This window comes from Alexandromys fortis, unplaced genomic scaffold (assembly GCF_014885135.2).
Source record: "Alexandromys fortis isolate MF-2015 unplaced genomic scaffold, M_Fortis_MF-2015_v1.1 scaffold_329, whole genome shotgun sequence".
NCBI classification, from domain to species: domain Eukaryota; kingdom Metazoa; phylum Chordata; class Mammalia; order Rodentia; family Cricetidae; genus Alexandromys; species Alexandromys fortis.
The window spans coordinates 67,522-79,128 of NW_026068249.1; the positions used below are offsets into that span (position 1 = coordinate 67,522).

Consider the following 11,607-nt stretch of genomic DNA (forward strand, 5'->3'; position numbering starts at 1 on the left):
GCCTACTCCAGTTACTTTATTCAAACGCAAACAAGGTTAATAGGGGCTGGGAAAAGTTCCAACTACCAAAGTCATCTTGCTCTTGTAAGAGCAGACAACCCACACAAATCTCACTCCATTTTTACTATGGCTCACCATAATTAAATTAAGAACTCCAGGTCTGCCAGGAGAGTCTTAGGACCAAGGTCAGTGCAGCTGCAGGCTCCCACATAGATGCTACCAAGTGCAGATTCTCTAGAGAGACTACATTTCTTCAAGTTTAAACAGTCTCAAAACAATTTCTTGCCTCTACTAATTAACTCAAGCACAGCAAAGTCTTTGCTGCAACATTTCACTCTTAAATACAGACACAGAGTCTTTACTTTCCATGTCCTGAGAAGTTGATAAACTCAAATTCCAAGGCTGAGCTATTGGAGGATCATGATCAGAAACAATCAGAATGAAGAATATAATGGATCCTTAACTGTTGATTTAGCATATATTTGTAGTGGTGTGTGTGTGTGTGTGTGTGTGTGTGTGTGTAAACATTGAAATAGTATTTCTAAAGTTGTAAGTTCAAGATGAAAGCAGCAGCATAAATATCATGTTTTGTTCATTGTAGTATTCATATCAGACCACTAATAAAATATGTCCAGAATTTCACAAACATTCTACAATGTCCTTCTTGTGCTATTGTGTCTCAGAACTAATGCTTGAATAGTTTGATAATCCCCTGTTTGATTTCCTGGGTTCGTACTCCATACACAATGGGATTGAGGGCAGGTGGGATGAGATGATGCAGAACATTGAGAAGGATGGGTACCTCTGAAGGTATCTTCTTTCCTGCCTTGTTTGTGAAGATGAAGACTAGCAACAGTGTATAGAAGAACAGTATGAGGATGAGATGTGAACCACAAGTACTCAAGGCCTTGGTGACTGCGCCTCCTGACTGCTGACACATAACAACCCTCAAGATGAAACAGTAAGACAGCAAGATGAGCACCAGATCGGAACCTAGTAGGCACCAGACACTCACAAACTGATAGAGCTTATTTAGGTGAATATCCCCACAAGAGAGCTTTGCTACAGAAATGTTGGCACATATGCAGTTCTCCACCACATTGCTGGCGCAGTAATTGAGTCTAGCAGCCAGAACTGGAGTGGGCAGTGTAGCTAGAAGATTCCGAAACACAATAAAAATGGCTGCATTAATGACAAACTGTTCTGTGATGATGGATGGGTAGCGCAGAGGATGGCAGATGGCTACATAGCGATCATAGGCCATGACCAGAAAGGTAGAGGATTCCATTGGAAGGAAGGTATTCATGATGAACATCTGCAGGAAGCAGCCCACAAAGCTGATGGGTTTCATGTTGAACCAGAAGATGAGCAGGACCTGCCAGAATTATTATCATTTTCAAAAAACTCTGCATATTCATTAACATCCTAGAGTACCTACTCTTAGGACATTCATCAGGTGTATGGTTAGAACCACCCAAATCCTAAAACCACCACGATAGCGTCCTAATTTGAAATACTCTCTAAGCCCTTGTTTATCTAAAGCAGTGGTTCTCAACCTCCCTAATGCTGCGACCCTTTAATACAGTTTCCCATGTTGTAGTGAACCCAAGCCACAAAATTATTTGTGTTACTACTTCATGACTGTAATTTTTCTACTATTAAGAATTGTGATGTAAATATCTGATATGAAGGATATCTGGTATGTGACCCCTGTGAAAGTGTAGTTTGAACCCCCAAAGGAGTTGAGACCCACAGGTTGAGAACCACTGATCTGCAGAATCAAGTTTATACCTTTTCTATAAATCTAGAGATCAAATTTTTTTGTAAAAACATTTGATATCCCTGTCTTCGGTCGATCTCCTTGGTTGCTAATCAATTCCAGTGGATTCTTCTGCATCTCAGGATTCACATTGTCACAGGAGGAACAAAGAAAGTGAGTCCAATGCTTACATTGGAACACTCTCCAATACCTTCATACTTTAAGAAATCTTTCACAACATGCTTTCTATCTAATTATATGACAAAAAATCCAATTAAATCCCAGTGAACAAATTCTAGATCCCTTGGACATGGGAGTAGGAAATTTCAGAGTCAAGGAGAGTATCTCTCAAATTGAGGAGAAATTTGAAATATCACTAACAGACATTATGAAGTAAGTCATCAGTTAGAAGATAATTAAAGCTTCAAAAAGTAGACATTTAGAATATGATGCAGGGGAGGGAAGCTGGACATATGCTTCAGTGGTTAAGACCTTCCACAGGTCCTGAGTTCAGTTCCCAGCAACCACATGGTGGTTCACAACCATCTGTAATGAGATCTGGTCCCATATTCTGGCATGCAAGTACACATGCAGGCAGAATGCTTTATACATAATAAATGAATTTTTAAAAAGAATAAGAGGGGACACAGCTTGTAACTAAGAGGGATCTGGTAGGACAGTTGAGTGACACGCTGAATATTTTTCTTCAGAAATGAGAGGACTCATAAAAGCAAAACAAATAATTATCTAGCTAATGATGAGAAATGAGTGACCTGGAAGGCTCCGACCTTGGGGATGACTGTGAGGCAGAGGATGACATCAAGCACAGAGAGGATGGCCAGCAGATAGAACATGGGCTCATGCAGAGATGTGTCCTGATGGATGGTGAATAATAACACAAAATTGGCACTGAGAGCCAAAACCAGGAGAGGAGCCAAGATAACAGATAACCAGTGCTGTGTGTCCTGCATTCCTGGAAAGCAGATCATCAGAAATTCTGTCACCTGAGTCCCTGTGTTGTTCGGAGATGATACCATGATGGCAGGTAGGGCTGAAAACAGCAGAAAAGAAACAGACAAGAATGCAAGGGTCCCACTGTGTTGTCTACAGCATTGGTGCATGTCCGTTTTCATTCAAATTGGGCCACACAACTTTTATTGAAACAATTTCCCCTGGCACTCATCACTTTATGTAATATAATAGCTTCCTCCATTTAAGTTCTAAGCCCAGATAGACTCCACAGTTTACACACAGTCACTCCTAGAGGATATGTTTTGCTTTCTGTAAAACACAGTGAGCTTCACATGTAACGTTTCTTTCCCTTAGAATACACCCTTTTGGGGGAAATGATGACCTCCTTCTTGCTCCATTCTTACTTGTTCCAAAAGTTCCACTTCTTGGAAAAGAGATTTCTTGTTAGTCATTTTAAACATCTCTTTTTTTCTTTTGCACCCCTATGATCCTAAAATAATCAGGCATGCTGCTGAAAAATATTAATCAAACTTTCCTAGTCACTCTTACATTTTCAATTCGTTTTGTAAAGGTTTTGGCTGGAATCTTATCTTTTTATTATAGTGCAGAGAAATATTAGTGAAATGGTGGAAGACAGGCATTCAGTACCCCACTGCAGATGTATAGTCCTGATAGATTATCGAAAGCACCATGTCTTTGACAAATACACAGTCTTATTAACTGTCTCCATATTTTGCTCTACTGAAGACTATGATAACTGCTGCTTGTTATTCAGGAACAAATGTGAATGAAGCAGAGAATAAAACGTGATTTCATGGGGAAACCTACTTAGCTCCATAATACAGAGACACAAGCTGGGACTGAGATGGAAGTCTCCTCCCTACCCACAACTTTGATAGAACCAGAATGTGCTATGCAGGCTGCTGGGGAGAAAGGGGGTCATTGTGAACTCTACAAACGATGATACCAACCTGACAAGCAAGATGTGTCTACTTGTACAACAGTGGCATTACTACTATGGGGATAACTCATCATTCTCTGCATTTGAGGCCCACATCACAGGAGAGAATGGTATCTGGCATTATAAAACCATCCTCTGGAGGCCATAGGATGAGGAGAAAACTTAATTCTGCTTTTTGAATAAACTGACATAGCACAGAACTACATTTTAAAATACATGTTCACACCCATAGACACTTACTACTATCAACATTAATTGGAGAAGCCCTTTCTAATGGAGAAGTTCTTCTTACTGAGCTGTGATGGAAGAAGAGACTTGTAGCTGCTTATGGTCCAGAGACTAAATGGTAGTTGGTTAGTGCTTAACCTTAAACAAGACTTTGATGCCATCTCCTCCAAGACTCAGGGAACATTGTAGAAGAAGGAACAGAAAGGTACAGGTATGGGCCACAATATAGAGAAAAGGGCTTCTAAAGGACATCTTCTGGGCATTGCAGTCACTGCAGACACAGACTGTCAACAACTACAGATGACACACTGAATCTACATAGGAAGGGGCCCATCAATGACCATATGTAGCTGGAGGAGAGACCTAGGGGACCTTATCCCTCACTGCTAAACTTTTACTCTGAATAGATTCCAAGAAAAGGAGTCATTGCCTTGAACTATGAACCCGCCAATGTCTCCCCTGTGTTCCAATGGACAGCCTCAACCAACAATCACTCAGCTGGCCCTGATTAAATGTGTCCCACAACAAAACCAAAAGTTATTAATCTGGGAAATAGACAAGTAGGAAGGGACAATGTGGGAGGGCAGAAAAGAGAAGGTTAAAAGAGTAACCATAATGCAATATATGTATATGGGGCTGGAGAGATGGCTCAGGGGGTTGGAGAGATGGATCAGTGGTTAAGAGCATTGCCTGCTCTTCCAAAGGTCCTGAGTTCAATTTAAAAAAATAAGAGTGAAAATCAACATAAAAAACACATCAATACTTAGGGTATTTGGTAAAGATAAAAAATAACATCTGCATTTTCTGAAAAAAAAATACAGGAGAATATACAGCAAATAAGATCCTAATATAAGAAATGACCAAAGGAATCTCTAGTATCATCATTTTTCCTGAGAGGTTAATTTGTTAAGCTGGGTTGTGCCCTCCTCTGGAGAGGCAAACACAGCTCATTTTGAATTTTGAGCATTCCGTTAGGGGTGTTTGTTATATACAATTCAAAAATATTCCTAGTCAAGACTTAGAGATATTGCATTTTTAATACATACAACAGGCTTCCCATAGCAGTTTTCTGATCAGTCTCAAATCAATTGGTTGTTTTTCCCATTATCTTAAGCTACATATGCACAGTTCTGACTAATCTCTAACCTTCCAATATAAAAGTACCCACCCCTTTGGGAAATTCTAGATTCCTTTTTCATAGTCTTATTTATCTCTATGGATGTATACTATTTTGCCATCTTTCTTAGGAGAATCAACACACATAAAGACAAAAGACAAGATGAGTTTCTTTCTTTCTTTGTTTTTGTGAATCAGCAAGAATACAGACATGCTTTATGAGCTCGGCTGATTTACACCCTAGCCTGCTCAAGTTCTTCTGACACCAATTATCCTCAGGATCTTCACATACTAACATTCGCAGAATGTAAAAACATCCTGGAACAAATATCAAAGTTAGAAGACAAACTTCAAGGATCGCTTGAGCTTGGTTTTCTGATGCACAGTTCTTGAAATACTTACTATGTTTCCTCTGAAGAACAGATTTGATCACTGTGTGGTCTGGGGACAAAATGTGGCTCCTCAACTTCTCACTGGATCTGTGATTGTGGCTTTGGTATCTGGATGCTTTTATAAAGATAAACAAACATGTAAGTAGATATAACAGCCATTCTCCAGTAGGTGGGAAGACAAGTTTGGGAATGTTGCTCCCATGGGATCCCGCTTCTCTGAAGATGCTGCTTCCAATGGGAATGAATATCACTCAGGGGCAAACAAGATGTGTGGATGATTTTTAAATTATTTTATTTTAATTGTGTGTGTGTGTGTGTGTGTGTGTGTGTGTGTGTGTGTGTGTGTGGTGTTTGCAGAAGATTCCCATGCCCACAGAGGCCAGAAATAAGTTACAGGGGCTTAAAAGCTACCTGTAACCAAACTCATAATCTCAGCAAGAGTAGTGTGTGCCTTTTACTGCTGAGCCATCTTTCCAGGCTCAGTGGTAGGGAAATTAATGGAAAAACTACATTGAGAGTCTTCCTCACTCTTTTTATAATGACCATCACCAAGGAAAAAGTAGGTCATGATGGTAAGGATGTCGGATAGCAAAGACTCTTATACATTGTTAAGAAGATAAACTACTCCTGCTATTATGAAAACTGGCACAATGGTTCTGAAAAGAATTAAAAATAGAACTACCATATGACTTCCTTCTACCACTTCTTGGTCTATATGCTTAGGGAAAAGGCATGATTCAGGAATGAGGACAGTGGTTTGCCTAGTATGAAAAATCATAAAATCAGCCGGGCGATGGTGGTGCACGCCTTTAATCCCAGCACTCGGGAGGCAGAGGCAGGCGGATCTCCGTGAGTTTGAGACCAGCCTGGTCTACAGAGCTAGTTCCAGGACAGGCTCAAAAGCCACAGTGAAACCCTATCTCGAAAAACCAAAAAAAAAATCATAAAATCTTTTTGGGGATAATGAATAAATAAATAAAATAAATAAATAGATAGATAGATAAATAAATAAATAAATAAATAAATAAATAAATAAATAAATAAAATCTTTTGGGGGAGCTAAAATAATTGAAACAGGATAAATGTGATGTTATTGTTCACGTGCAGACATTTGAGAAGAGAGAGCAATTTACTTCCCTAATGAGTTCATTCATCGTAATTTAGGAGTCCTCTACTCATAATTGTGGGGGTAACTTGAATCTCACATTGAAGTTATCATCTATAAACAGTTACACGTGGCTTAAATTTAGGGCAAACATTGCAGAATTAGTGAGTCGGCAGACTGCTAAATGGTAAAGGAATATCCACAGAGAATTAACACTTCAACTGGTGCATATATGGCCCCTCACCATTACAGCAGGTGTCCTTTCACAGCCAACTGGCTTCTGCTGCTGCCTCAGGAAGCCCACTTGCTGGTCCTGTGCCTTCCAGGCAGGGATGCTAAGCATATGGCGAGTAGCTGCCAAACAACATATGAAGAGAGCTGAAGTGAGCCTTACTGTGGCTGTTTTCCTGTTGCCTCACAGAAGCACAGTAAGGAGTCTGCTATACATATGGTAGGTGTAGCATATGCTTGGTCTGTAGAACACACAGCAGTGACAGATGACACAAGAGAATTAGTCTCTGTCCTGGGCATTTAATGCATGCAGCGTGAGAGAGACTGAAGAGAAGAAAACGTGATTTCATCTAGGACTGTGATTTCATGGAACATATAACAGCCAAAATAAGATGAAAATGTTTAAGAGAATTAAACATAACTTTTGGTTGAGGTAAAAAAAAATGTGCACTGTTACTAAAGTGAAATAAAGTGACTGAATTTCTGAAATAGCAGAAACTTAGCAGAGTTGCTTATTTCCCGAAGGTCTGCATGGGGATGACAGAAGAATGTTTGAAGGAAGTTCTGACTGTTCTAGAAGAAATATTATGGAGGCATTTGAGGAGTTAGACTAGAGGCAGAGGAATATGAAAGGGTTCACACATAACAGGATATATTCGTGTCTGTGAAGCTTGAAATTAATGTTTCCAAAAGATATCCATATAACCCACCTACCTCCAAATTAATGTCTTGTTCAGTTAACAGTCTATGGCTATTGCCTAAATACATAATAGCACATATCTAAATACTTTCAATGTGTGGAGGTCTCTGCAAACACCACAACAAGCATAATGTTGATCCATGTGGGGCAAAAAGGAAGCCAGGTTCAACATGACTCAGTAGCCAGTGTTGGTTCAAACTTCAGGATTCTGATACCTGGCACTTTATTTAAGTACTGTACTTAAGTACAGTACAATTTGGAAGGAAGATTCTTGGTGTAACTCAAACCCATTTGCACAATAAAGCTTAAGGCACAACCACATTGAAAGTCTTCAAAGCTCACCTCTTCCATGAAGATACATTCTATAGATAGATTACACATATCATTTTAAGGGCCTGGGGGAGGATCTGGTGTGGTCTCAATCATACAGATAATGCAGAGGTTGCAGGCCATCGACCACATCTGGTTCTGTTTGTCAGAGTCAGGGGAGCCCCTGACCATACAGATAGCACAAAGATCACCAGGCTATTAACCTCAAACATTCCCAACCTTCTGGATGAAAAATAGGTTCTATATCTCTTTGTTTGAAGAGACAAACCTGAGAGTTTAACAGCCCTGGTTTTCCTAGGGCTTATCTGTGAGGACAAGGACTTTGTACCCTCTACACCAATGGTGAAGGAGAGGCTGTACATTTAAATACAAAGAGAAACAGAGAATAGAGACTTAAAGCACTTTCCAAAAGCATCCTAAATTTCATGGGATAGGAGAAATTGGTGAGGTGGCTCAGTAGGTAAAGGTGCTTGCCATGAGAGCTTAGCAACATGAATTCTGTTCCTGTAACCCACATTAATGTAGAAGGATATAATAGACTCCTAGTAGACTCCATAGAGTTGTCTGGCCCACACAAATGACAAAATGGCACACACACACACACACACACACACACAGTGTGGGAAGTTGTTCTGTATGTGTGTTGCTTTTATTGGTTAATAAAAAAGCTGCTTTCAGCCAATGGCTTAACAGAACATAGCCAGGCTAGAAGATATATATATAGAGAGAGAGAGTAGGCAGAGTCAAGGAGAAGCCATGTAGCCCCGCCGGAAGACAGATGAGGGATGGAACTTTACCTGATAAGTCACAGCCACATGGCAATAAACAGATTAATGGAGATGGGCTAGTTTAGGATATAAGAAATACACTTAAGCTATTGGTCAAACAGTATTGCAAATAATATAGTTTCTGAGTGATTATTTCATGGTCTGGGTAGCCAGGAATGAACAAGCGGCCTCTTACAACACACATGTACACACACTTCTAAAATTGTAATTGCATGCATTAATGTGCTTGTTTGTAATAGAAAGCTATATCACAGATTTAGGAGTGGACTATATTATAATATGGACTCCCATTCTATTATGCCTATATGTATACACATATACATACACAAACATAAATACATACATGCATGCACACATACACATATATATACACACATATACCTCATATCATTTCACTCTCCCATTCTATTGCGTTCCACACTTTATTAAGATGTCCTAGAAGTATTTGCTATACATCTTTTATGATTTGTTAATCTACTTTACCTAGTAGGAAATGCAAAAGGAATGAAATTGATACTGACTTAATGGAACTAAAAAGATATTGAAGGAAGCACATCAAAGATGAACGGAACACAACTTGGAAGGTGAGAAAGCAATAAGCCTGTTCTAGAGATACCAAGCTACTATATATTTGAAAACATTACTAAAATCACTGACTTTTATCTTAACAGAAAGCATTTCTGCATGGCCTCGAGAAAATGTTGCAAGCAAATAAGAGAAATTAAAAAACATTTTTTCATAGGGCCATAGGTATAACTTAGTGGTAGTGTATTACCTAGTATATGAAATGCTGTAGACAAGGAAGGGAGGGGAGAGGAAGGGAGAGGAAGGAAAAAAAAAAACAAAAAGAAGGGGAAGGGAAGGGGAATAAAAGGTAGAAAGGGAAGAAAGAAGATTTCTCTACTAAATGATTGATCTGAGGTTGTTGTATGTGTAGGTGTGTTGTGTGTGGTGTGGGGGGTGTGTGTGTGTGTTCACATGGTGTGTAGAATGGTTACCCGTGAAAGAGTATATGAAGGCTAGAGGATGACATCGGGATTTCTTTCCTCCATCATTCTTTCACCTTCCTTTTCTTGAGGAAGGCTCTCTCTCACTGAACTTTAAGTTAGCCCGTTCACACCAGAGTGGCCAACCAAAGAGCCCTGGACACTCCCACCTCTGCTCCTAGTACTGGAATTACAAGCATGTGCAGCCAAGCCAGCTTTTTATGTGGGTTCTGGGGATATGACCGCAAGTCCTCACGCTTGCTCAGCTAGTATTTTACCCACTGGTCATTTCCCGCAGTGGTACCAGGCTCAACTCTGGGACCTAGAGCAAATCAGGTTAGACAGTGCTCTACCAGTGAGCTACGTTCACAGCCCTGCAGATAGACATTACTCTTTCATTGTGAAAATCATTGCATTTAGACTGAGTCCATCTCAATCATATTGCAAGCCAAATGTCAATGTCTAAAATGAAACTAGAAGATGAGAATTTTAATGGAAGATTTTTAATAGGGTTCCAAGGCATAACACTATCAGCTTCAAATAAGCAAAGGGCTTTTCTTATAAGAAACAAGACCCAGTAAGAGAGAAATTGTACTAGAGGTTGTGAATGACACAGCAGGCAGTTTTAATGCCTGGGACGGGAATGGTTTGTTAGATAATAAAGACCAGCTGTGCTCGAAGAATCTGGAGAAGCAATAAGAAAAGGAAAGTGAACAGAGGACTTTGGATTTAGAAGTTAATTGCCTATGAGAGTTCTCATGGGAAAAAAAAGTGTTATAAATTAAGTATTCTAGGACTTTTGATCACAGAATAAGAAGGCAAATATTATCCTCATTAGATGAGAAAACCAGAACTTATATTGAGATCAAAGTTGCCAAATTGGTATGCCAGGGTTTACACAAAACTCAGCCTTCATCCAGTGGAAGAAGTCTTGGGTTCTATGGTACATAAGGCTGCACTAAACTGAAAGTTACAGGAGATTTTTAAGGTGCTTTAGGGAACTGCATTAAATAAATATTATCATATAAATCTTTCCCTAAGAAACATTCAAAAGAAATAAGAAACTAGATGTGATGCTTTATTCAACAAAAGGCTCACAAAACAACAAACACTAGCTACTCTGAAGTATATAAAGCTGAGAAAATGGATAAAGCACTTCACACAGCATGGAGGAGCTTAGGGATGGGCACACCCATGACTCTAGGATGACAAATTAACTCCATCAATAAATAAAGGAAGGCATGTACACTGGGCAGAGAGTAACAGAGGCTTGAAGGATAGGCAAAGTGTGTAAGTGGATAGAGTAGTGTTCCTTCTTTGTAAGAGGGTAACTGCGTGTATATGTACAGCAGTACTCTCGGTAAGTAGGGAATACAATCTCAGAAGAAATAAACTAGCAGCTGACTGATGTGGGAGGGATGGTGGAAGTGTATCTGAAGCATTTTATATTTTGTTTAGAATCATACTTTGATGTTATGAAACAGAGAAAAAAGATCAAAGCTATTTGAGGTGAGAAAAACGCTACAGAAATGTTAAATTTATTTACAAATCTCCTGAGAACATTAAGGTTATCCTGGGTCAGCTGTATAAAGATTTATCACTCTTATTAGTTTAATAAAATACTGACCAGACAGTAGTCAGGCAGGGAGTATAAGTGGAGCAACCAGACTAGAAGTATTCAGGAAAGAGGAAAGGCAGAGACTCAGTCACCAGCCAGATGCAGAGTAAGCAAGATTAGAATGCCTTGCTGAGAAAATGTAACAAGCCACATGGCTAAGCATAGATAAGAATTATGGGTTAAATTTAAGTTGAAAGAGCTAGTTAATAATAAGCCTGAGCTAAGAGAACAAACAAACAGTTTACAATTAATGTAAACCTCGGTGTATTTCTTTATACAGACTGAATGGCTACAGGACCAGGTGGGATAAGAAACTTCCTTCTACAGGGAGGGGTGCAGACAGTGGCTTGAATCCAATGGAACAGTCAGGACAACATGAAGTCAGGCATTGATAAAACATAGATAGACGTGGTATTTTATA

The 11,607-nt window shown here is 39.4% G+C and overlaps 1 protein-coding gene across 1 annotated transcript; it reads right to left on the minus strand.

Moving 5' to 3' along the window:
* Positions 1 to 685: 685 nt before the first annotated feature.
* Positions 686 to 2,796, minus strand: LOC126494114 (olfactory receptor 56A4-like). Its single transcript, XM_050131343.1, has 2 exons — positions 2,548 to 2,796; positions 686 to 1,375 (listed from the first exon to the last, which is right to left on the minus strand). Exons 1-2 carry the CDS (start codon positions 2,794 to 2,796, stop codon positions 686 to 688), a joined length of 939 nt encoding a protein of 312 aa, XP_049987300.1.
* Positions 2,797 to 11,607: the final 8,811 nt, after the last annotated feature.

Bases quoted from the DNA above. Each gene is read 5' to 3' on its own strand.
- LOC126494114 (XM_050131343.1), bottom strand. From the start codon at position 2,796: ATGGTATCATCTCCGAACAACACAGGGACTCAGGTGACAGAATTTCTG. The intron at 1,376-2,547 runs GTCGGAGCCTTC...TAATTCTGGCAG, and splicing joins GCCTCACAGTCATCCCCAAG to GTCCTGCTCATCTTCTGGTT.